Source organism: Solea senegalensis, linkage group LG13 (assembly GCF_019176455.1).
Source record: "Solea senegalensis isolate Sse05_10M linkage group LG13, IFAPA_SoseM_1, whole genome shotgun sequence".
NCBI lineage: Eukaryota > Metazoa > Chordata > Actinopteri > Pleuronectiformes > Soleidae > Solea > Solea senegalensis.
Window position 1 is genome coordinate 15,883,839 of NC_058033.1, and position 27,078 is coordinate 15,910,916.

General features: G+C 41.9%; 1 protein-coding gene across 5 annotated transcripts in view; it reads left to right on the top strand.

The window, feature by feature from the left end:
* The window catches only part of LOC122779598 (roundabout homolog 2-like), a 100,930-nt gene extending 73,862 nt beyond the window's left edge, over nucleotides 1-27,068 (top strand). For 2 of the 5 annotated variants that reach the window (XM_044042094.1, XM_044042096.1), the window contains 15 exons: nucleotides 391-512; nucleotides 2,987-3,218; nucleotides 11,522-11,646; nucleotides 11,969-12,140; nucleotides 13,489-13,665; nucleotides 14,515-14,541; nucleotides 14,635-14,674; nucleotides 18,172-18,299; nucleotides 19,873-20,145; nucleotides 21,355-21,517; nucleotides 22,674-22,934; nucleotides 23,674-23,879; nucleotides 25,516-25,677; nucleotides 25,784-26,038; nucleotides 26,580-27,068. In XM_044042094.1, coding sequence (XP_043898029.1) covers nucleotides 391-512; nucleotides 2,987-3,218; nucleotides 11,522-11,646; nucleotides 11,969-12,140; nucleotides 13,489-13,665; nucleotides 14,515-14,541; nucleotides 14,635-14,674; nucleotides 18,172-18,299; nucleotides 19,873-20,145; nucleotides 21,355-21,517; nucleotides 22,674-22,934; nucleotides 23,674-23,879; nucleotides 25,516-25,677; nucleotides 25,784-26,038; nucleotides 26,580-26,581 — 2,345 coding nt within the window. In that variant the 3' untranslated portion in view covers nucleotides 26,582-27,068. The remainder of the gene's footprint in view (nucleotides 1-390; nucleotides 513-2,986; nucleotides 3,219-11,521; nucleotides 11,647-11,968; nucleotides 12,141-13,488; nucleotides 13,666-14,514; nucleotides 14,542-14,634; nucleotides 14,675-18,171; nucleotides 18,300-19,872; nucleotides 20,146-21,354; nucleotides 21,518-22,673; nucleotides 22,935-23,673; nucleotides 23,880-25,515; nucleotides 25,678-25,783; nucleotides 26,039-26,579) is intronic. The other 3 variants (XM_044042095.1, XM_044042098.1, XM_044042097.1) reach the window with 2 other exon arrangements.
* The last annotated feature ends 10 nt before the right edge of the window (nucleotides 27,069-27,078 follow it).

Genomic DNA, 27,078 nt, shown 5'->3' on the forward strand with positions numbered 1-27,078 from the left:
GCTTTCCAAACAATAACCCTGTCATGTCGTAGTGCGGAACTCCCCTGTCTCAAATGAAAAACTCACTCGCATACGTAGGTTTACATTCTTATTTATTCCATCAATATATTATTCCATTATTCATATTTTATTATTGTTATTACTGATAAAAAAAAATAACATTGTTTTCTACCCTTCTGTGTAAACAGAATATACCAGTGCAAGTGTCTCACACTGTTTTTTAACTGTGTGACAATTCAATCCTTGAAATATTGAAATGTGTTTTGTGCAGCCAGAGTGGATTTAAATTGCATTTTAAACATCATCTAAATGTGGTTTTAATCAGATTTAAGGGAAAGTTTAAGGGAAGTAAAAAAAAAAAAATTGATTTATTTTCTTCCCCTCTTCCAGACATTAGTCCCACAGCACAGGGAGTGGACCATCGTCGTGTGCAGAAGGAGCTGGGCGATGTGTTGGTCAGCATGCACAACCCCGTGGTCCTTAGCTCCACTTCGGTGCAGGTCACGTGGACTGTGAGTATACACATAACACTTCAACAAAACACAGTACAAAGTAGTTATAGGAATATTACCTTCAGTGCGGCGAAGTAATTTTGTCAACGCTTGATTGAGAAGTGTGTACTTGGCAAGTCGCTGTGTGTTTTTTTACATTAGCTGGCACCCGTAGTATACACTCTCTCACACACACACACACACACACACGGGGGAGGGTGGGTATTATGGGTTGGCTACACATTCACAGACTGAACAGCTGGTGCTCCATCAATGTAGAATGGTTTGAGATGATGCAGGAATCAAGACTAATGTTTGTATTCACAGCAAATACATCACCATTAGCGGCTACACATGTCATAGTATTCTGAAGGAAAGTTTGCAGCCGGGCCTTTTTTTTGGTAAATGTTGTTTTTCTCTGTTGGCAAAGTGTCCCTTCTCCCTGCTAGCCTTCTACTAGGTTAATGACACACCTACGCCAGCCTGCTATTTCATTTCATTCTTTTTATGACACTGTGACAGGGTGAAACTGCACTTTCTGGTCAACGAATGGATCCAGAAATGCTGTTTGAGCTCCAAAACTATACTTTCTAAGCTTTTGCGTATTCTGTGTGCGGTTGGACGTTCCATATGAAGTGCGTCTGTCTCCACTACACATCTCTTTTCGGCTTGTTAGTAGTCGGTGTTTTCTGGTGTAGCGTGCGGCTAGTTGTTAGCACCATTCAGAGTCTTTCTACCGTCGATTAAGTAAATTAATAAAATCTCTTTTCTTGTCTGTCCCAGTTTTGCTCTTGGTCCTCTGTGTACCAGCTTCACCTGTTATTTCCAGGTGTTAGCTGCGGGGTGCATGTGCCTCGGCCAGCTTTAGTCCAATTCTTGTCTGACATGCAGTAGTCTGACAAAAACCCCAATCGCAGTTTCTCAGACACATTTACATGTACCGTATTTTAAAAGTTTGGTTTTAGTCAGACTAACACAATAATTCAGTTTTTCCTAAATGTCATGCAGTCATACGATTGTGTTTTTCAGTGTGGCAGTGTTAAGATCTCTTGTCACCTGGTGACATTCCCATGTCCTCTGTTCATGAAGATGAAACGGAGGCAGAATAATAACATCGACAACAACAAAAAGTACCAAATACACATTTGGTTGTACAACAATTGGTGGTCATGAAGTTGTAATGACTTCTTCATTTTACTCTCTCGTTGGGGACAAATGACTTTTCAGAAATGTCTTCTTTTTAAGTACATGCAGTATCCCATCTAAGCAATAATGCCCAAAAGGTTTGTCACAATAAAAACTTTTAAATCACTCAATATTGATAGTTAACTTGAAGGCAAGGTAAGTTTCATAAAAAGATAGATTGAAGGTGCTATATAAATTAATCGACGTATAGATCATGTAATCTATATATATATACATATATGTATATATATATGTATATATATATATGTACATTGTTAGACTGAGCATAAATAAATGAAATGGTTAGGAACAATAAAGGAGTAAACTTGGTAAAGTAGGTAAAAATAGATTATTTATATATGTATATATACAACCATCTGTCTAATAACTAAATTAAAACGTGTTTATTTTTATTTTTGCATGATTTTGCATCAAATTAATAATGCTAAAGCCGTATTAATGCACATAGTTGCAAGTTGTTTGATGTGTAAGATAAAGGTATGTTTTTTATAATAATAATAATAGTTAGTGGGTGGATAGTGGTTGGTGTAGCAGCAGCAGACTGTCTTAGACAATGGCAAAGTGAACACTGTTGAAAGGTAATTTATTTTGATTCACAGTCTCAAACATAAATTCTATTTTTAGAATCACGGTCAAACAAAAATATGGGCAGAGCAACGTACTGTGTATTTTAGAGATTGGAGATGCCTAGATCATTTAGTTAATGACACGCTGACTGGCACTTTAAGGAGAGGGGGTTGGTCGGATGATATAATGTTTAACATAATATATTTTGACTGCTCCGATGATAAACAGCAGCTTCATAACACTTCGAAAGGGCTTTTTCTTGCTTCTCCTGCCTGTTAACAAGCTAACGGTAGCTCAGTGGTAGAGCAGGCCGTCTTTCAACTACAAAGTTGTGGGTTTGATTCCTGGCTCTGCTAGTCCACATGCTTGTTTGGCCTTGAGCAAGACAGTTAACCCCACGTTGCACATGATGGCTGTGGTGGCAGTGCAATATCTATTATATACATTTGAAATATCTTCTTAAAATACATCAGCAAAAGTGAATACGAGGAGAAGATTCAGACTGTTTTTAGCGGCGACTCAGTGTCCACCTCTGCTACTACTCTCTTCTTGGCTGCTAATTAAACTGCGTGATTAACTGAGCGTGCGTCGTCACTGGCAGAGGACACACACCGAATGCTGATCCGCAGCAGTTAACACACAGATGTTTAAACACCTCCCACGTCATTATCAGAGAAAATGTCTTCATCCCACTCTCTTTGTCCGTTTCCCTCTCCTCTCAGGTGGAGAATCCATCCCAGTTCATCCAAGGCTACCGCGTTCTTTACCGGCAAACGTCAGGACTGCCCTCGCCGGGGCCCTGGCAGATACAGGACCTGAAGGTTGCCTCAGAGAGAGACATAACTCTCTCTGGCCTGAAGAAGGGCATCGTCTATGAAATTAAAGTGCGCCCGTACTTCAATGAGTTCCAGGGAGCAGACAGTGAATCCATGACAGCACGCACCATGGAGGAAGGTAAGCTGTCACAAGACAGAATCAATTTGTCCAGCAACTCAGGAAGTGTAAGATTCATTTACTTGTTCGCGAGCGTAGATGCTGTTGCGTAAATGATCCTACCTACTTTTATATTTACCTCACTGGTAATGAATTCAGCGCTCAGTGTTAATTGATAACGGCATTTTCAAGCACACCCACTGACATGCACACACTGCTGCAGTGCCATGTTTAAACAGGCGGGGGGGTCTTTGACAGGACCAGGACTCTGAGGGGTGGTGGGGGAGGAGGTGAAGAGGTGAGGACAGAAACATTTGACACAAGATTAAAGCCTCGTCCGCGCGGAAATGTCGTTTTGAAACACAGCATTGTTTCAGGATATAAATGGTAAATAGTCTGTTTTATATAGCGCTTTTTTTTTTTTACACTTCATTTTGTCATTCACCTTTTCACTCACCCATTCACACCTCTATGTGCAGCCACATTTCAATCACACGTCTTTCATACCAGTTCACACTCTGCTGGCACAGCCGTCAGTGTGGGGTAAAGTGTCTTGCCCAAGGACACACAGAGAGCCAGGAATCAAATCCACAACCTCCCAGTTGAACGACGACTCGCTCTACCGCTGAGCCACCGCTAATTCCAAGCGGTGTAGTGCATATTCCACGACTGTATGTGGCGCTGTAAGGCTGCTGCAAAAATACACGAAAACCAGATAGTAAGAAGACATTGGCCGTGCAAATGTGGCATGTGTGCTGTGTGCAAACATTTGTATGCGTTACAATGTATACAATCACAGAAACAGAGACTGAATGAAGATTTATCATAGAGCAAACAGATCAAACACTCCTGACACAAGAAGAGAAAGACATCAATGATGAAGACAGTGACAGGAGAGGGCTGTGTATGTGTACCATTTTGAGATTTTACCATTGTGACCCATTTTCAAACAAGACAATCAGCGATGGCAGACTTCACTCCGTTTGTGCAACAAGCCTCTGTCGACCTCTGTTGGTCATATTGGCAAGTGCAAGTGCGGAAACACACACAGAGCCACCAAAACAATACTTCTCTCCCACCCAAGTAAAAATAGCATTCCAGATTTCAGGGCTCCTACAAAGCATTTCTGTGTGGAGAAAATGCCAATATGATAAAATAAAAAAAAAAAATCTGAGCTCCACAATGAGCTTTCTTGGTGGAAAAAAAAAAAAAAAAAACTTCCCTCAGCTCCCACAATGAGCTTTCTTGGTGTCTACATTGTCTTCCTTTAGTGCAGCTCATTTCCTCAGCGACTGATTCACCTATAGATAAAATGACAATTCAGGTTTATTCATGTTGTGGCTGTATAAGGTACTGATACATAGTCAATGCTGACTGTGTGCCCTCAGCTACAGGAGCTTGCTTGAGACACAAGCGCTCGCTCGCATTGAAAACATGGCTGTCCCTGGGGACAAAGGGAAAACAGACATGCTGCACTTCACTAAAGATTCACGTCTTAAAATCGACACCCTTTTATATCTACAATATCTGAGGAATACTGTTTATTTACACATCCCTTTCTCACCATTTGACAGCATTTTCCGGCAAGAGACGGAAGTTTTTAAACCACTCACTCTCCCGCACCAAAGTCCATAGAGAAAACCAGGGTTTTTTTAGCTCAAAGGTACACGGGAGCCGCTGCCTCAGTTTGTGTTTGTGTCACTTGGGGTAAACTTAGTGATGAGGCAGCAGTGGATCAACAACTCCTGTGAGACATCATGCAAAAATGCTGATTTTGGTACAGGAGAGTGAGTGAGTGAGTGAGTGAGTGTAACCTCATTTTCCAGTCAGAAGAGGCTCTCAAGCTGCAAACACATTCTTAAGATAATCTGATGAGAGGAACTCAGGCCAGAGAGCAGTAATGTTATCCGCTGATAGTATATCATTTTACCTAAAGAGATCTTAGGACGCTCCATCTGTGTTGGCTAATAAATCACTCATGATAATATCTTCTTGACCTTTAAATACAGGTCTACTTGCTTGCCTTTTTGTTGAAATACCCAAATGTCCTAGATGTGCCCCACATGACAACGGCTCATGCGTTCTCATAGCAACAGATCCCGCATCAGCTCCGTCCACTTTCATGTGATAAGAACCACAGTGAGTGGGTTTGTTTGTTTTCGGATGAACTTAAGTGACAAAATGCTTAAGTGCTGGATGGTTAGCGGGGGATGTTTTCATGTTATTCCCTCGCTGCATGAGTTTGAGTGTCTGAAACATGGCTGTTATTGAGATGTTGTTATAATGAGGGCGTTTAAGTAAAAGAGAACTCGCAAGAAAGCAGCATCTGTGTCTGATGATGAGAGGATCGCAGCGCTGCACTTTCTCGCCAGTGAGAGAACATGGTTGGCTTTTGAGTGGCAGATGCAATTGGTTGAGACAGAGAAACTCAGCTCACTGGAGTCCAATTAAAAATACCACACAGGGCCACTTTGCAGACTGGGGCACATGCTCTAGTTACCTGGGGTCCTGGAAATAAGGCATCGTGGGAGAAGGGGAAGAACTGTCTTGATACGCTGATATTAGGTGTCCGGAAAATATGCTGTTCTGCAGAATTATGAGGAAAAACAATCATATAAATTGGGAAATATGCCACTGCTTTTGTGAAACGCAAAAGGGGCCTATAGGGGTCAGAGTAGCTGACGCATTCAGTCCAAAGTATTGCGTTGAGATTAATGGTACTTAGAAGCCTTCATTGAGTTTGTGGCCATAGGCTGTGAGGCTCTGTCACATCATCGCCACTGCCATCCACAGCAGACTCGCGCTTTCACCCACTTCTGATGGCAAATCACACGAAAATGTTGTGTTTCCAGGTGGGTGTTACTGTTCAGATGAGGACACACTGATATTATGAGAACATGCAGGAAAAAGGTCTCCGAGGGTGATTAAGAGCTTCACGTTCCAACTATAGAAAATGAACATGATGTACAGTATGTTTCCATGCATGTTTAAACATGTCCTTGTCCCAGTAAACAAACGCGAGGGTAAAGTCTACACAACTTCAGCTGGTGGCCCGTTGGTGCCATGTGAAGCTACATTCTGTGCAACCTTCTGTGTTACAGTCCATCTCGTTTTAACTCCTGGCACAACGTTGCCGTTCCTTCTGTCTGTCTTGACATAAGACAAATCACTTCCTGTGTGCAGTGAGGTAATGTCCCCAGGCAGGACAGGACAGGACAGGACAGGACAGGACAGGACAGGAGATCTTACACCACTTACACGGAGAAACACAGAGAGAGCCGTTTGGAGCTGATAGACTCCTTTTGACTCGTTTGACAAAGGTTTTGAATGCACTTCGGCGCAAAGATAAAAGCGCTCCACATTTCTACGAGAAAATCAACACATGTACCTGACAGTTATGTTGACATAGAAATGTTTGCTAATTCATGCATTGATTAGCTTAATTGTCCCGACCATTTGCATAACAGGCTGTGTTAATCTATTTATATCCTGTATTCCAGGATATTAGGCAGCTTAAGTGCCTTTTGTTTAATTGCATAGCTGTGATTATGGAAAAAAAAAAATGAAACATCTCCTCAGACGTTTGATGCATTAATTGCTTTAAATGACTCTCTTATCTGCTGCGTTCATCAGTCTTACAATCAGTATTAGTCACAGTAAAACCTCTTTGACCTTCCCCTGCCTTTGTTAAACAGTTGTTGTTTCGTTGTCCCGAGTCATTACCGGTGGTGCAGCCATTATTCATCATCGTCGGGAAATGTTCTTCATACATAATGGAAATCGCAGACCTGCACGTGAGGCTCTCTGGCTTCTCGTAACGTACGCTTTTGACTGGCTGGGCGAGCTCCATCACGTCTGCTGGGCCAACAGCAACAGCAGCAGTGATCTTTTAGAAACTGGAGTGCACTCAGGACAAAACATCCTCTCTGTCGTGATTGTCGTGTGAAAAAAAGGCAGCGCGCGTGTTGTTACATTGATTTCTGCAAGTCCGCTCCCTCAATTTACTGCCCGTTCACTTGTATTGTTATTCGTTCAAAACATCGTCAAAGGCACTACGTAATAGCTGCTATTATATTCGTTAGGATGGAGCACTCCTGCAAGTTGACTTGACTTTGCGAGAACTTGTTTTGAGCAGCTGAATGAGGCACTGACATGAAGGAAACTGAATTTGTAAACTACTTACACACCAAAAAGAGCATTTTTCTGGTCTGTTACGTTTTTTTTATCACTTCACTATATCCCAACAAAGGATTTCAAACACCAAAGTCTCAGAATAAAAGTAAAATAAAACTTTTGAATTCACTGATGGAGGCCGCAATGGATTAATAACTTCTGTGAACTATGAACTTTGGTGTGGGGAGTTAGCGGGAATGATGAATGCCTCAGTTTTCAGTTTTACACTTTACATGTTGTGGTTGTGTCTTGTCAAATGTTACATCCTGAATATATATATATATATACAGTGTATATATATATATATATGTATATATATATATATATATATATATGAGATATTCCCTCTCACCAGATTTAAATTGTCCTTCAATATTGAACAATATTGTCTTTATACAGTAGACAAAACCATGTTTGAGTCTTAATAATTTCGCCCAGGATTTATATACATTGTCTTTGCTCTATTGCAGTTGACCTCTGTTTATACTACAAACATAAGAGCATTTTTCAAATTGATTTCAGTTCATTGTGTCTGTGCCATACTGAATGTAGCATAAATATCAATTATGTGATATTGTCTTTCATTTATATTGGGCTAGACACAGCCAAGACTCATCAGTACATCTGTGACACTTGGTTTAACAGTGATTTCTTCAGAAAGTTGATGTCGAGTCAGCATGGCTCAATATAGATTCCTCGAAACCAGGTTGGGTGAATTTATTAAATGGAATAAAAATAAACCGCCTCTCGTTTGGGCTTGTGAAATTCCTTTGTACTCCCGCGCTGTCAAATATTTTGCAGACATGCAGTGTCTGCTTATGGGCTCTCTTTGAAGCCCAACTTAATTCACTGGGGTGGATTTGTTTCATCTTCTCAACTCAAAAGAAAAAAACTGAGTTGACTGAGCCAGGAGCTGTCCACATGCCACATGTTTCAAGTGTTTTTCTTATATGACCAGGCCTCATTAGATCAAATCCTTGCCTTGTTTTTGAAAAAGTTAGGAAATGTGTGTGTATAAAGGCATCCTGGCACTTGACTAAGACTAATATTCTACATTATCATAAATATGGATTTTGTTATCAGTCATCTTATCTTGCTCTTAAAGCTGTATGGACATGGCTTTCATTGAAATGTTTTTAACTGGCTCGGGTATTATGTTCTCTATAGAACACAAATTTGTGTTAAATCTAAAATTAATACAATGCAAATGCTGTATGTATTCTTCTGGGTGTGGTTTTCCCTGTAGATTTCTACCCAACTTGTATTTATGTGTGTAAAATAAAATAAAAATAAAAATGCAAATGTACACGCTGTGTGTGCATGGCTTGCTGTTGCCTCTGTGAGCAGGACTGTGCATGTTTCTCCGCAGCCATTTCCAGAACCGAGCCCATCTGGACAATTAATGTCACGCGATCTATGTTCCTCAGCGTCCGCGCAGACGGCGGACACGACAACTAACTGTCCACCTGCTCGGGCGCCTCTGCATTCCGCCTGCATACACAGCTCTGCTGACATTGACCCACTGCAGACAGCATTATTATTTTTGCAGCTCCTTAATTGGTTTCCGAGTGCTTATTTTATTCACTGTGTCCGAGCGTAATGATGGTTTTAATGGGAATCATAAGAAACGATGTGCCCAGAGCACTTTTGCAGCCCGATCGACGGGAGATAGTGATTTGCTCTGTTGGATGTTGTGAAGTGGTGTTTGGGCTTCTGCTGCCTGTAGTCTCTTTAAATCTCCAATCTGTCCGCACAGGTTATCTGGCCTGTTTGGTATGTTTTTACAAAAAAATGAAAGCACAGAGTTTGAATTTGGCACCGTGAGATGTAGCTCCGCATGTCAAAGCCCTCATTACAGGACAAAGACATTTATATATTTATATATATATATCTATATATAGATATATATATAAAGTAATACTGGGAATGCCCTGGTAACCATCTGTGGCTTACAAAATACCTTGTCGCGTTTGGCTTGGTGTATGAATATGAAGTGTGGTTTGACTGGATGAGACAAATCCTACTTTGACATATAAAAAAAAGTTCATCTTCCCCTCTTAAAGCTGCAGTGCAGAACTTTCGGTGATTTTTTTACTCATAATATTATTTTGCCTCGTGCACAGATCGAAGTTAAAACATGGCTGCCTAAAGTGTACACCTGTTTTAAAGCTGCAGTGTGCTTTTAGTGATTTTTATTGTTGTTGTTGATGTTATTATTCTCCCTCGGTTTGGCCTTTGTGAACAAAATCACTATCATTATTTGTATCACGGTCTCTGTCCTGCAATACTCTCTGACCTGAATGAGGGAGATTTAATGCGTGTACAGCAGCAGCGCAGGGGCGGGCATGGACACAAAGCGTTCACGGACAACCATGACTTTTGAACGGTAGAATTCACTGCTGAAGCGCTTCACGAGGGCTTCTCTGTGTCATACTCCGACCTCTTTACAGCCGCCTCGCTTCACTAGCTCACAGTCGCAGCTGCCTCTGTCTGTCTCGACCACAGACCGTAAATAAATATTCTGTCTTACATTTGCATCAAAACTCGGAGTTGGGGCGTGACGTCACGTCCGAGTTCATCGCGTTCCATCAACACAGTCGTAGCCATTGCTAGCAATACCAGTCGATATCAACCTCTGCACCAGAGGTCTCAAACCCACGGCCTGCGGGCCACATGCAGCCCTCCAATCTATTTATTTTTGTATGTTTTTTTTTTTTTAGTAATAGATCAATTTTGCATCATAAATACATTGTTATTGTGAACTCCATAGCTATATCATTTCATATCAACACTAATATTACATAATATAACATAATAATATGAATATTAAAATATTTTTTATTGTGAAATATCTGTCATTGCGATATCATGTGTAAAAGTTTGTATTGCCCACCCTCATTTGAGTTTGAGACCCCTGCTCTACGCAGTATTTGGCACACACAGTACTATTTGTACGACCGATTGACTGGCAGCCATCTTGGAATCCTAGCTTTGGAGTTTCCGAGTTACAAATCTGTGTTTCGGACTATGAATTTGCTTATTGTCTTCCAGTTTGCCGGAGGAAGCCAGCACAGAAGTAAAAATATGTTGAATAGCCATGAGGGGGCGCCTCCACTGGTTGCACAAAGAACTATGAGCTTCTACTTCTCATTAGTTTTACAACAGTAAAACCTTTTCCTAAAGAGTTAAAGGTCTTAATTATTAGTTTGAAGTCTCCTTTTGTAAAGTGTGTTTCCATCATTGCACTCTTTTGTAGAATTGTGTGATTTATTTGTTGAGTTTGTGTTGTCATTGTTTCTATGTCTTATACATGTGCACAAGATAATACACCACTCCTGATTCCGATTAAGAGGAACATATACGGCACATATGGGTGGACACCACTGTGACTGATGGCTGATATTGTCCAATAGGTTTCTGGGCAAATTGCTATATATTTACATTCGGGAGTTTAGTTTTAGGCGTGTTGATGTAAAACAAATCACTTCCTGTGTGCCGTGTGTGAATGTCACCCGGCGACACAAGAAACTGAGAAACACAGGGAGGGTCGTGTGGAGCTGACAGGCTTCATCTGCATATTTTGAATGTAACAGAGAGTCATTGTCTATATTTTTATTTTTATTTTTATTTTTATTTTTATTTTTATTTTTATTTTTATTTTTATTTTTATTCTGCATATTTTGAATGTAACAGACAGTCATTGTTTATTTTTATTTTTATTTTTATTTTTATTTTTATTTTTATTTTTATTTTTATTTTTATTCTGCATATTTTGAATGTAACAGACAGTCATTGTCTATATTTTTATTTTTATTTTTATTTTTATTTTTATTTTTATTTTTATTTTTATTTTTATTTATCCTCCACATGAGGGTCGCAAGGCCACTGGTGCCAATCCCAGCTGACACGGGACGAAAGGTGGTCACCGGTCCATCACAGGACCGACACACAGAGGCAAACATCACTCTCACATTCACAGTCACAGCATGTTTTTGGACTGTGGGAGAAAACCCACACACATAGGGATGTAACAGACATTTATATTTAAACTATAGATTCCTCAATCCAGGTTGAGTGAATTTATTAAATGTAATAAAAAAGAAGTCATTTTGGTCTTCATTTTTCTTATGTATTTCCTTTTCACCCCTCAGCACCCAGTGCACCTCCGCAGCAAGTCACAGTGTTGACTGTCGGGAGCCATAACAGCACGTCCATCAGTGTGTCATGGGACCCTCCTCCCTCTGACCAGCAGAACGGCATCATCCAGGAGTACAAGGTATGTCTGACACACTCTGTGCTGTAACATACATTAATATCTTCACATAAGTCAGAATATCATCTTGTATTTTGAATATTATCATGACGTGGCACATTTTGTCTTTTCATGGTTGAATTAAATGAGTTGAATATGATATTTACGATAAATGAACGGTACAGGGTACAGCTTTTTATCGAGGCGTGTTGTCATATATCGCGACATAGCCTGAAAACACTGACATATCGCTGCACAAGCCCCTACACTGTATCAAACTGAGTATTTCAGCGATGTGCTGCACCACCCCCAGCTGAAACCTGTCTGCTGTGTTTATCTTTGTCAGATCTGGTGTTTGGCCAACGAAACACGCTTTCATGTCAATAAGTCTGTGGACGCAACCATCCGTTCAGTGGTTGTCGGGGGTCTGCAGAGTGGAGTGCAGTACCGTGTGGAGGTGGCTGCCGGCACAAGTGCAGGAGTGGGGGTCAAGAGCAAACCCCAGCTCATCATCTTGGGTAATCCACTCACATCGCGCACACACACACACACACAAACCTGGAGTCAAATGAAAGGACTTCATAATGTGGAACTCCATCACTCACTGTGGGGGCGTGGAAAACTGATTTATCAATTTATAGCACTTGGAAGAAAGAAGATTGCACTTTACAACGTCGACGTCCACGCAGAAATCAATAACAGTTCATTAAGTGTAGCAGTGTGGTAACACAGTGCCAAGTACTGTTAGCCATATCAATAATCCTCCTCAATATGTGTGCAGCTGCTGCTAACAAAGTAGACAGTGTTTTTTTTTTGTTTTTTTTTTTTTGCGGGAGCTTATCAGCCTATCACATTTTATCAAACGGCTAAAGGATGGCGGGAGCATATAAGCCCAGAATCGATATGTGAGCCCGGGCCAGATGCTCCTCATCGGTGACTTTTGACTGATATATAAATAACAGCATTAACGCGCAAAGAAAAAGGGAAACACAAGCATGTGGACTGAAGCTTAATGATATGGGGTTGGGGTGGGTGTGCGGTGTGGGGGTGGGTGTTTCCTGCTGGAGACTGTGAATGTAATTTCACAGCACAGTAGCCGCAGCAGAAAATCAAACTCTGTCAGAGCTGCTCTGTCAATCTCGTGTCTTGCAGCTCAACTTGATAAGTGCACAGCTGAATTGATTAACTCTGCCGACATATTGGATGCACTGATGCAGTTTTTATTTCTCTCTCTCTGTGTGTGTGTGTGTGTGTGCGTGTGTTATTTTTTATAGTTTATTCATAGTCCCCTGCTTTGGCTGTTACTGCTCCTGCGCGATGCATGATACACCACACTGGTTTTGTTGTTGTTGCAGTTTTTTTTTTCGTGTATTAAAACACATATATTTTGCTTCCTTTGCAAATTTCATTCCCTCTTATTTTGTAACTGTGAAGTAAAAAGAATTCACTGTGATTATAAGGATTTGAACGGTCAGGGTGTGGCCTTTGCGTACCAAGGGAAGTTTAATTCTGCTCTGTTTGTGTTTTACGCTGCCTATTCAAAAGAGATCTGTGAGATCTGTGGGGTTTGTCCATTTGGGCTTCTGTAGAAACAGGGGCAGCACGAAATGGCGCCCGCTGTAAAACAAGGCTTGGGGTTTCTTAAAATACAATATAAAAAGGCCGTATTATTCTAGGGATTTGTTTTGAAAGCGACGATACACATAAATTACTAAAAATTGGCCACGCCCAATTTAAATTGGGTTTGACAGGTGACAGGCCTGTGTGTAGCCTGTGAATTATCTTTGTGCAGAGCAATTAACTGAAACACCAATAAAATATACCCAAAATCAAATATAACCATTCAGGCGTGTGTCTTTGGTGCAGGTGCAGAGCTCAGGGATGTGATGACGGGATCCGAGGGCAACAGCAGCATCTCAGATGTGGTGAAGCAACCGGCCTTCATCGCCGGTTTGGGAGGAGCCTGCTGGATCGTCCTCATGGGCTTCAGTGCCTGGTTGTACTGGAGGAGGAAGAAGAGGAAGGGACTCAGCAACTATGCAGGTTAAAAGAGAATCCATTTACGACACTCTGCATCCAACACAGTCTCTTGCCGTCGTTCACTTGTTCCTCCGTGAAGGCTGACGTGTGACTCCATCTGGGCTGAAATGGAGGAGACTGAACACAGACGGAAATGGGCTCCATTTATTTTAATTCACTGTGCACTGATGTGCATCCGCTGTGCCGAGTTCCATCACCATCTCACTCCCGACACACTAATACATTCACACCAGATAAGTCATTTAACAAATCCTCTCCATTATCAGTCCATAGCTGCTGCTGTTTGCACATTAACATGAGCTGTGTCCAGGTTTAGGTCTGAAATATTCCTTCACCCCCCCCCGCCCACGAGTCACACACACAGCAGAGTGTTCATTATCGTAATGCGTATTGCAGCTCCCATTGTCGAGAGCTGCGATTCCCTAATTCCGTGGGGATTTAAGGTGACTGAGTGCTGCTCGTCTGATCCCTTTCCCTCAAACACAAAGTGACGACTTTAATTCCCAAACAGTCCAATTTCCATTTCAAAATGTTTTTAATGCAACATTGTCTCTCCCAACACTCCACATTATTATCTTTATGTCGAAAAGCAATATATAAAATGATGATTAAGATGCCTCCGGGGAGAACTGGGTCAAACGTATCGCCTTCATTTCACCTTTAAACCCTCAGGACAATCAGTGTAATTTCCAAAAAAAAAGCTGGAATGCAGTGGTTTGATGGATTACCTCCTCCGGTTTCTCAAAATCGGAGCAGCGCTGACACAAGACAAACGAAACAAACAAGCAACATTTCGACAACGGATCAATATTACACATTTTTCACTCTTTCTCCTGTCTTTTTCCTCTGCAGTTCAGTCCTTCACCTTCACCCGCGCAGGTATGGCTTTAACTTTTGGATTATATTTTAGATGATCACGCACAAATACTCACAATTGAACTGTTTTCTTCTGTCCTCTGTTTTCCCAACAAGTCACCTTTCAAAGAGACAGAGGCCTGATCAGAAACGGAAGGTGAGAATTTAAATCCATCCGTCCATTATCTGTACAGATTATCTTTTGTGGGTCATGGGGGGAGAAGTGCCAAGCCCAGCTGACAATGGACCGATGTACAGAGATAAACAACCATTTACTATCACATTCACACTGTATGCAAATCTATTGTTTTAGTCTCAAATCGCATCTTTTCAGGCAGACTGTCTGCACCGTAAACTGCAAGCAATCAAATTGGCATAGGTTGCTTTGTTAATGACGTAGGTTACCAGCTTAATAACACAGATGCAGGAAAAATGCAACAAAAACTGAGCAAAAGTGGCGAAAAGTGAAGTGTGACACAAAAGACAACTCTAAATCCTATTGAAGCATCCGTCTGAGACCCATGTGTGGAAATCCAGTTGAAAGTCACACTTCAGTCCACTTCCAAATCCCAGCTGACGCAGGGCGAAAGGCGAGGTATGCAGCCTGGACAGGTCACTAGTCCATCACAGGGTTACGCATCACACGGAGATAACTGGCCGAGGCAGATGGCCGCACATCTTTGAGTCTGGCTCTGTCAGAGATTTCTTCCTGTTGAAAGGGATTTTTTTTTTTTCTCTCTCTCCACTGATGCTTGCTCCTTGTGTGAACTGTTGGGTTTCTCTGCTCTCTATAATGTTGTCTATATACAGCGCCTTGAGAGAATGTATGTTGTGATTTGGCGCTATACAAATAACATTGAATTGAATTGAAACAACCATTCACTCCTACAGTCAATTTAGAGTGTCCAGTTAAGCTGTGGGTGTCTTTGGACTCTGGGAGGAAACCAGACGCACACGCGGTGAGAACATGTAAACTCCATACGGAAAGGCCCTCGGTCAGACCGGGTCACATACCCTACTCTGTCTCCCAATGTGTTTCAAATTAAGATTACTTTTATTTTTCCGGGCAGGCTGAACATGGAATAAAGCCAGTTTGACACATCTTCATCGCAGAATGTCTGGAACACATGTTCAACACAAGCGTTCTCACTGCCTGCGTGGCTCTTTTTTTGGAAATAGAAGTCACACCTATTTTTTACCGCAAGCCGCAGGCCAAAACAGACAGTGAAAACCATCCTTTACCACGGTTTCAACATCTATATTTGTCAAATTTGTCTCAACCGCAACAGGCGATGTACCCAATTCAAAATAAAAGCACGCCATCGAAGTATTTGATTGATATTAAAAGTGTTTTTTTTTTTTATAATTGTACAAGGCAGACTACTTGTTAAACGTATTAACCCATGTAAACTACACATGTTTAAACCTGGCAAGAAGAAAACCACACGAATATAGAACATGAAACATGAAACTCCTCAGCCACACAGCAAGAAGCAGCTTACATCCTGATTTAGGTCTTTCTGTGTGTGATGTTCTCCCCATGTGTGTGTTAGTATGTTTTCTCAGTTTCCTCCCACAGTCCAAAAACATGCAGAGGTTAGTGGACACTCTAAATTGACGGTAGGTGTGAGTGTGAAAGTGAATGGTTGCCCTGTGCAGAGTGTGACCCCCCCCACCTTTCACCCTGTGTCGGCTGAGTGAATGCATGAATAAATGAATGAAACGCCATACAGAGAACGAGCCCAGGTAGGATCTGGAGCCTCTCCTGCGTTGAGGCAGCAGTGCTAATCACCGAGCCGGCCCTGAGAAATAGCTCGAGCTTCGCGACTGACATTTTAGTGCCACATTACAACCCTCACCCTGCCTCTTAAGTGGCAACAACCCACTGTAATAACTGAAATGAAGATTTCTTGACACGGTCATTTTGATTTGCACTGTGTACTCCCAGCTTACTCAGACGGCTGTGTGATATCCACTCGATGAAATCATTAATCACTCCTTTGAAGTGAGCGCTACCAATTAAAGCAGGTGGCTGCTGTTTCGTTCACTGGCTCCACTTCAGTTCATTTGAGGTGTGGGAGGTCGTGGGAGGGAGGGGTTATGGGGGGTGATGGATGTGCTTTTTAAAGAGCTCTGCATACAGAAACCCACCACGGCTCCAGTGTGACGGTGGACCTCATGAAAGCCTGCTCAAAATGCCCACACTTAAAGCAGACTACAGAGAATGTGGGGAAACCGAAAGGAGGCATTCCTCCCTGCTTCCTCTTTCCTGTACCTAAGCAAGCAGATAAGTCCCGAGCCAGAGCAACTTCATCTGGTAACACTTTAAGTCCCTGTCGAGTGTAAAAAGTATATCTTCTGACTTCCAAATTCGAATGATTGAAAAGTCTACAAAACAAAAATTGGACGCTGGGTGCAAGTGCAGTGGGGACCAATGTCTTTAGTGTTTGTACAGAATATAAATGTAAATGTGCTGTTATCAAACTTCCTGTTCAACAAACCATTTCGGTGGCAGTTTAACAACATACTGTACACAAACTGTTCTGGCTGAAGTCCTGCTCTCTGCCTCCCTCTTTCTCAATCAGTGGTACTGCAGCCTCACAGCAGGAGTCTGCGCTTCTTTCCGTTCTTCATTTCCTCTTCTTAAGGAGGGATGCATTTTCACCTAGCTTACAAACCATCCCCAAAATTCATCCAACCAAAGCATTATTACGACAAAGACAACACACAAAGCAAAATACACAAGTTCTTAAACAAAATATGGAAAAATAACAAACATAAGAACAACAAATAAGGTTGTTGATGAGTGTTTCAAGGACCAGCCTATATAAGTGACTGAATCTGAGATAAATAACCAAAGCTAAGATAACTGATTCTGTATGGTCATGCCTGTGTATTTTAGAAAGGTAAATAATGGACATAATTGTTTGAACACCTTGTAGCCATCAACCAAGTCACAGATTCCCTCGGTACTTGCCAAACCAGTGAAAAATTCACTGTGTAGCCACACGTTAAGTAAATATATGCAAACCGACTGCAGAAGGCATGTGTTTTTTTTGCCATTTTATAGCAGTTGATACAATGCAGTTGTAAATCGCTTTCTTTTTCTCCTTGAATCACTGCCCACAACTCCTCTACCTTGAAGTCAAAGCCTGTTTTCACGACTGTTGTATTTCACTGAGACAAAATGAGACGGTAGCTTTCCCTAAACCAGCTAATGGGCTTTTGCTGTCTCTGTTGCCATGGCGACAGTGCGCCAGTGTAGCTGATCTGCCAGAGGCTGTCCATGATTCTCAATTTAAAATGTAAATTTCTGTTGTGCTAAGGCTCTAAAGTGGATTTAGTGTGTATTTAAGGCCTGCCTTGTTCCTCCGGGGAGAGTTGTGGGTGCTGGAGTTTAGGGGCAGGCAGCACTCTGATTTATAGACTTGCCATTTTATGTCTCTGTGTAGTTTATTGTTGCCTGTGTAGTGGGTTGCTGCAGCCTGCATCTGCTGCTGCGCCATAGGAGAGAATATGCTGAATGAGTTTCCTCATCATTTTTGATGTTGATGAGCTCAACAGTTATGGTGCAGACCGAGTATTTAACTATGTTACACCTCTGTGTTTCTCTCTCCCTCACTTGTTTTCCTCTCCTTATAAACACCCTCACAGCCGCCCTGGGCTGTTGAAGGCAGGTGACCCTGGCCTTCCGTGGTTAGCCGACTCGTGGCCCTCCACAAGCCTCCCAGCTACCAGGGGCTTGGACAGTCCAAAGGGTGGCAACAACTTTGGCCGCGGAGGTAAGAATTTGTTTAAGAAATAAAATGATATTTATTTACACATTTTTACCAACATTTTTTTACAAAACTGAATTTGACGCCCTAACTCAGTGAATCAGTAAAATCACAGGAATAATCCATATCCAGTCTCCTCTGAACAGTTTGTTAATAATTTCTGCATATACAAGCATATTTTGATTAACTAACTCCCCAAATGGGTCATTGGTGTCTGAGCCCCGGAGAAGACACACACGCAGGCTTGGTTGCTGAGGGGTCGCTTTAGCGGTGCCTAGTTGGACAGTTTTGACGTTCATCCTTTGGGAAGCACATCAAGCATAAGCACACGCACACACACAAACACACATGTGCGCCATAATTAAAAGAGCCTTTGAGGTCCATACTTTGCTAATTTGCTTTGACAAGGCTGATCTTTGGGCTTAAAGCTGCAGTGTTTAACTTTTGGTGATTGTTGCTGCCGCATCCAGGCTCAGTGAAGCAATACTATCAGACCTGACTGAGGGGATGTTTGTGTGTATACAGCAGCAGTGCAGGGTCAGGTGGAGTCAAGAAAACATATATCCGAGAAAACCTGTTTGCAGCCATCTCACTTTACTGCCTCGCACAATCACTTCCTGTGTAGAGTGTGGGAATATCGCCAGGCGACGCAAGGTCTAAACACCGCTATACTGACAAACACTGATACTCTTAATCAGCAGTGTGTGAACTCACACGACAATGCTTTGAATCAAATGGACATTTAACATTTAAAGGTGTTGCACTATTGTTTTTAATTTGTGACGAGAAAGAAAGGAGAGAGAAAAGAGAGATGAAGTGCTGCTGTTTGGTGTTGAGTGAAAAGATTTCAATCAAGCTTGTATAGCAAAAGATTTCACAAACCAAATTAAAAAGGCTATATTAATACGACGAGCTAAGTTTGAAAACTATTGACACTAACTAACTGGAAGTGAGGTGCAAACAGGATACATATAGACCAAGGAAAAGAAATGGCATCATATTCATCATAGAAATGAATAGTAACCACTTTTTGTCTCTATTTAATCTACTTTTTCTTTTCCAGCCGAGCTGTCTCATAATATGTAGCAAGATGTGTGTGTGTATAATGTCATTTTGAAATTTGCAGTCATTTTACCTGTACCTTATTAACCCGCCTTTTAACTTATCCCACAAATACAGTGTTTTGGTTTCTCAAATATTCTTTTCATCCCTTGTCATTTTCATAACATCGTTAATGCAGGTGTATGATTTATTTATTTACTGTGAATGTTTTCATGCTTTCTGAGCTCACGTGGACCCTGGTTAACTGCGGGCTCCATGTGGGCAGGACAGTAGAGCTGAAGGTTAGCGCTGTTAGATTGTCCCTCTTCACTGGCCTCCAACAGAGTGTTGCATGCTCATTATGGCCATAGATAATCACATTCATTCATATCAAAGCCGTTTGAGGCCTGTATTTAACTAATACAGAGTGCCAGAGCAGTGGGGAGTGTTAATGACCTTAAAGATCGTTAACTCCGCGTCAATGTATCGCTCCATGATCCCTTCCCCTCATCGTCGCTCTCCTCTTCCATAATCTCAGATGTTTTACCGTCCGCAGCGGTGGAGAAGACGGGCACCATGCTGTCAGATGGTGCCATCTACAGCAGTATTGACTTCATGGGGAAGGCCGGTTACAGCAGTCCAGCGCGAGGCACTCAGCCCACCCCCTATGCCACCACACAGATACTCCAGTCCAACAGTTTCCATGAGCTGGCTGTGGACAGACCAGATCCACGCTGGAAGGCCTCTCTCCAAGCCCAACAGGAAATAGCAAACCTGGGCTACTCACTAACAGACAGACACCCTGGCAGTGGTATGTAAGCGAGAGCACGACAGAGCCTCATTGTTTGTTAAGGTGTACTCTTGTGTATGTGTCTTTTTTTTGTGTGTGTTTCATGTTAGTCAGACTGACAGTGTATTAAATACAATTTCACAAATTTGGACTAGCATGTACAGATAACGTGCAATTTGACCCGTCAATCACACTGTTGTCCGCTCATATCCTCTAAATCTGAAGGGAATATACTTTACAAAGACTACTGACCATAGACTTCAATTCAAACTGAATTCTTGGTGATTCATTCTGTATATTTTCACTGCTGGCTCCAGGAAGGAAACCTTAAGATCACAACCACTTTTCTTTATAAACTGTTTATGGCGTATACGTTCAACTTGACACAATTCCCGCCCATTGAAAGAGATAATACAAGAAGCCAATAATAGAGGTAGATAAAGGCAGATAATGTGGCATGACATGGCACCAACTACCCACCAGCTATAGCTGTTTTGGTCTGTGATCTAAAAGGTCATCCGGAAAATTGCTTCAATCCTGACAAGCTGAAAGGATGTACAGTATATCGCCACCAAGTGTTGTAAAGTTGGAAACACTTCATTCAGTAAAACGTATTCCTAGCTATTGCTTATATACTGGGACAAGGAGAGTGGTCCAGTTAAATGGTGTATTTGTATGTTGGAAGTGTTCTGAGTTAATTTTTTTTACAAGCAAAGAGCATTTTATTTACATGTTTACTCAAAATGGATGCCCGAGGTTAATGTTTTTGAATCCTCGTCTTGTCTTCATCACAGTCCTACCCTGGGAGCTCATCTACCCCAGAAATGTCACACAACCATGACACATTTCTTTTTGCCCTAATTTGATTAGCAGTGGCAGAAAATTCCCTAAGTGTTCCCAAGTTCTTCGTTCGATGTACATTCGCTTTTGTCAAGTCGAGGAGGCATTTTTTGTCAGTGTCTGTGTAGTTTTGTGGTTTTGCACAATAGGCTGTGCTGTGTGTTTCCAGAGATGAAGTAGAGAAGCTCTATGGGAAAAAAAAAAAAACCTCAAAAGTGGAACATTTAGAAAAATATTCCAAATGTGCTGTCAAAACACTAAAAAGTGAGAATAAAAGGCTTTTGTAAGATGGGAGATAGCTTTTAAGTCACATTGTGTGTTGAGTGCACAGGGATTTCTTAGTGTTGTGAAGACAAGGCTAAACATCGCTCCCTCTTCATCCACCCCCAGGTGCAAAGGTTGGGAAGAAAAAGAAGGTGAAGGGTGGAACAAAGACCTCCAAATCAAATGGGACATGTTGGGCTAACATGCCCCTGCCTCAACCACCTATGCACCCGCTCCCTGGTACAGAGGTTGACCTTGACTGTTACCCTGAGGAAAAGCACGGAGGAGGGTAAGACATGTTCATATCTCATCAATCTCTGCCCTATTTTCTACACACAGGTCAGAAAATCCTGCACCTGTGGCCAGAGTGTGTGTTTTAGTCCTAGCAATGTGAAGTATGTTTGTATTAAACACCCACTCTACAACAGTTAGCATGGCAGAAATATTACCCATAAGTATCTTTGTTGAAATGTATAATCACTTAAACAAATGTTTGGTTTACCGAAGAGCCCTGCTTTACAGAGGCAGCCATTTTGTGTGTCACATTTATGCAGCAGCAAAACATAATACACATTTAACTCACGGAGTAAAGAGCTGATAATTATTATAACGTATTTATTATTGTAATAATAAAAATAATAATAACTTTAAGTTCAGGCTGACGACAGGGCTGCCTGATTTTAACCACTTAACCTTATCTTCACAATATATTTGCTTTATCTTAAAGTTGTTGATCCACTGCTGCCTCCATCACTAAGTTTAAATGTGTTATTTTGTTTGGATTTAGTTTTCTTTGTGGACTTTGGTGCAGGAGAGTAAACAATTTATAAACTTCCGTTTCCAGCCCCAAAAATGCTGACTCTCAAGGAGATAAAGACCATAGTACGATATTGTGGACTCAATTGTGTATCCGCATAGATTTTATTATCACCCTTCTTGTTTGTCAATTGGCAGCCATGTTTTTAGCGAAATCGACCCAGCTTCCTCTAAAATGTCAATGTCAACTACGTGCTGTGTTGTATTTACATTTCTGTCCTAAATGTGCGCTAGAACGCGTCAATAGTTCTTTCAGAATCAGCTGTTTATCACAGGTGATGGATCGACTTTACGTGATTTTCATATTCCCATAGCAGCCTCCGCATTAAAACCACTTAGCTCAGCTACAACTGGGGACGACACAGATTACGTTTTTTTTCACTGCGGTGAGCTCGACGGTGATAGGACAAATGTGACAAAAATATCACTTCCAGGGAAGCTGGGCTTCCATGACTGTGGAGGGGGGAGGGGATAATTATTGTATAAATAACTTGACCTGATATGTTTCAAAGACCAGCAATGGCCACTAGTTTGGGTAAATTCATTTTCAGATGGACACCACCTCTTAATTATTTGAAATAAAGTCTTCACATTTCACGTATTTTGTTTCTGACATTTTGTCCATGTAGCAGATATGACAGCAACAGCTGGGCACCACCCATGTCCGTTCATACTTACCACCATCAGACCTTGGACAATGAGGTGGAGGAGGAGAGAGGCCCCACTCCTCCTCTGAGAGGGAGATGTTCTTCTCCGGCAGCGTCTCCCTTCAGCCAGCCGTCGTCCTCCTCTCTCAGCTCCACCCATCACGAAGAAATGCAATCCATTCTGCAGGCCCACTTGGACGAGCTCACCAGAGCTTACCAGTACGAGGTGGCCAAGCAGTCATGGTGAGGATCTTTCAAGTTCTTTTCTGGTTACAATGAATAAGTGATACATCATTTCAAAGCTGTATTCTGCATGTATGCAGCCTAATTTTCTTCACTTATGTTTTGTTTCACGCCGAAGGAGAGATACCTGTAAATGTATTCATTTTATTCTGTTGGTAGTTTGGATTTTTACATATCAATAGCCGATGTCTGAGCATCTTGGAACGCTGGTATTCACGTGTGTCAGCTGTATGCTGCCGTGCGTGTTTCTCGCGGGAGATAAAAACAGCTCTCCATTGATTACACCTGTGATGGAGCATTGGAAAACTTGACAAGTCAGCGCCAGCGACATGTGTTGGAGGGTAATGACTGGGTTTAGTCTAACATGCTGTTCTGACATCAGTAAATAGAGTTAGTAATTATGCATGCATCCCCTCCATGGCGGGATGTGAGCCATCATGGAGGACAGCTGTGGACGAGATAAGAGGCATGTTGGTGACAGCCCTGCACATCCACATATCCTTTCTCCACTCCAATTACAACACCATTGTGTTCGCACGTCACACACCACTGCCGAGGAAGTAATCAGTGAAACCTCTGTAGGCATTTTTAGTATCTGCACATTGCATCTCTGCCTTTCTGAACACACGTCATTATACATTCTGAAAGATTCCATGCATAATATTTTAGATCGTTTCTAACACCCCAATTTAAAAGTGTTGTGGCCGTTAATATACGGTGTTTCCCAACAATGAATTAGGCACATGAAGAGCACGCCAAATGTGTCCAAGACTCCCATTCCTCCAGTGGACTTCATGTCCAGCACCTTGGGTTCGGATTTGGGGGCCACCCTTCTTTCAGAAGACGAGGATGACGAGGAGGAGGAAAGATACGCAGTGGTGTCCAAGAACTTGTGTGGCTTTGAATACATTCCTGGTCATAGCATGGATAACCTTGATGGCCCAGGTACGTACGTGTGACGCCTCCTGTGTGAATTCATTCAATTCAGCATCATTATAAATCCCACTGTGTGATATGGGTCTCGTCATTATAGTAGGCTCAGGTTTGCCTTTGCTTGGTGTAGTGTGCTGTGACGACAACAACGAATGATGACATCGAACTGAAACTCTTTTCTGCTCGGTTTGTGGCTGTTTGCCTCAAAAAGACGTCGAGCTTCGTATGAGAATAGAGTGACATTTGTCTGTCGCCCAATCAGCTGACTGTCGCGCGACCGTACCATTTACTCTGGTACCCCAGGGGAAGGGTGCTAAAAGATTTAACCGCTGGAGCTTGTTATTTTGGTACTATTCCTAATGGAAACCGAAGTGTTCTACTTAATGGAAACACACCTATAGACTAGGAGGCAAGTGATCTCTCACCAGAGATCCAGGGTTGGCACCACCTCTAGAGGAGGCCTGGACTTTCCGTGTGTTTTTTTTTTCTTTTTGCATTCAATTTTGTTTTGCTTTTTTTTTTTTTCAGTTTGTGCTATTGCATCATTTCGCCACTTTACCGTGTCCCCTAAAAATGTATTTGTTTTGTTTTTTCAACTGCCTTTTGCAGTTGTGTCGTCTTTTTTTATATCATTATATCGTTTATATTTAAAATATCATCACGTCCTGAATTTGTGGCACAGTTGTTCTGCCAATAGTGTCGGAAGACTGTTAGACAGAAAATGCTATGCAGTCTGTTGACTGGCTGCACTACCACCTATAGCCACTATACACAGTGTATGACAAAGACCATTCACCACACCATTCACCACTATTAGCCAGCTGGGATGGTGATTAACATTTAAAGTTAACTTGGAAAGTATAGTTGGCTTCAAGTGAAAGAGTTTTATGACCTTAAAAACTCTAATTATTCACATATTGTAGTGTAAATCATGGATACTATTTACACTCCACTTCAACCAGTCTGTTCAAAGTTACTTCAAGACATCCTTGTGTTGACACTGACACCATTAGATATAAATTTTAGTGAGGCTCTACTTAAAAGCCACATGTCCAACATTTAAGATTTGATGCATTTATAAATAGGGTTCTGTCTGAAAGGGAAAAACTTCAAAGTTTCTCCCACAGGGACAAAACTGTACCAGTTTTAGACTCTACTGTTTGATAAGTTAAGGGATTGAGAATATGTCTTTTCTACATGTGTAATAAACCACAGGGCATCATAGAGGTCAGTGTGACTAAATATATTTACAATGCAAACATTCAACAACAGTCCTCAGTGTGAGAACACGGAGACACAGGAGCTGCTGGTTTAGAGTGGATTACAAACTTCAGTTTTCTGTTTGTCATTGAAGCATTCTCACGCTGGTTCCTGAACTATCCCTTTAAAGTCTGCGTATTAAAGCATTCAGAAAGACTAGATTCCCTGACTCAAGGATTTATGGTTGTTTGTTTGCACAAAGTGATCGAATCAAGGTATGACTCATCTTGACTTGTTGCGATAAATCTTGATATTTAATTGTGTTGAATGCAGGTTTGACATAATAATACATTTCTGTGCGACAGATTTGCATAACCACACCACACTTCAGTGTGTGTATACATGTCAAATCTTTATCTCCAGTGACTCTCTACCTCACGCATCACAGGTAAACCCCCTCAGCCGATTCGCTCAGACACGTCTGGCACGGCGAACCATGGTACACAGGGCATGCACAGCCTTGGCCACAAGAGGGCACTACTGACCGGCCTCAAACCTCAGGCAGACAAGGTTGGGACTCTGTCCAGAGGAAGAGACACGAACACAGACAGTAAGACCAACTCTCTCACACTCACTCTCAGCCGTTATTTGTCATAGAACCCTCATTTAGAGGACATCCCGTGTCATGATGTCTCATCTTCCTCCCCACTTGCCAGCCCACACACCGACCATGAAGTCCCTGCACAGCGTGGGCTCCCACATGCACGGCTCGTGGGCTGCTGCGGGCTCAGATCCCTCTGAAGAGTGCATGGTGACCGTGTCAACGCTGGAGCGGCAGCATATGGCTTCCTGGAGCGGCACGGCGACGTCCAACAGGGCCACACTGAGCAGAGGCTCCCACAAGAGACCTGGCGCAGATCCCTCCCATAGTGGGCATCCTCCCACAAACAGCACAGAGAGAAGGGAACACTGTGAGTGAACCTGACATAGTATAACGCAGAATATATCCACATAATTAAAGCTCTTTAAAGATGATTTTTCTGTTGTTTTTTTTTAAATGGAAAAACAACGTAGGATGGTGGACTTTGCATGTGATCAAGAATTTAATAATAAACAATAAAGACAAACACAAATGAGCCTTAAATAGCCTTAACACATACTGGCATTTTCCTTTATAGCTAAGGCCAGTTATTCCATAAAAGACAGAAACAGTAGAATAGACTTACAGCCCACTGTAGTTTACTACAAATGAAGGTTAACAACATCCTGTATGGTATGTGGAGGCCAACGTAGTGTACTTCTTACATATTGGAGCTTTAAGTGATGAGAATAATGTGTTACAGCTCAGAATAACATGTTTGTCAAGACACTTTTCACCTCACCCTTGTCTCGCTTGATTTTAGCTAAGATAGACAGCAGATACATAGATGGAAAAAAAGAAGAAAAAAAAAAAACCTCCCAGAATATTTCACTGTATTTTTGCTGTGCTGTGTCTACCTGCCTGTCTTTCAGAGTCTTTGGAAAGCCTCGCTCCCCGCCCCACTGTCCCAGGACGCCGTGTTCTGAAGCGCCGTGAGGTTCTTCTCACTGCGAGTGACACAGAGCGATGTTTGAGCGACGCTTGGAAGGCGGGGAGATTGAAGACAGCGATCGAAGGCGAGAGTGAGCGACAAAGAGCAGAGCTGTAAATGTCATGTACAGACACAGGCACCAGTCTCACTGTATTATTTCCGTCCCTCACCCTCCTCCTCCAAAAGAGTGAACAGTATGTTAAATGTCTGCTTCTCTTTTCTGTCACGCGATGTACACACGGTGGCGATGACGAAAAAAAATCACGATGGAATGACTAATTCAAATGAAGAAGGACTTGCATTATTTGTAAATACGTTTTTTTTTTATTAATGTTTCTTTTTTTGCTTTGCTATGCAAGCCAAACCCTAATGTTGTCTATTTTGTGTTGTTATTACTGTGAATCTTTTTCTTTCCTTCTTTCTTTTTTTTTTTTTTTTTT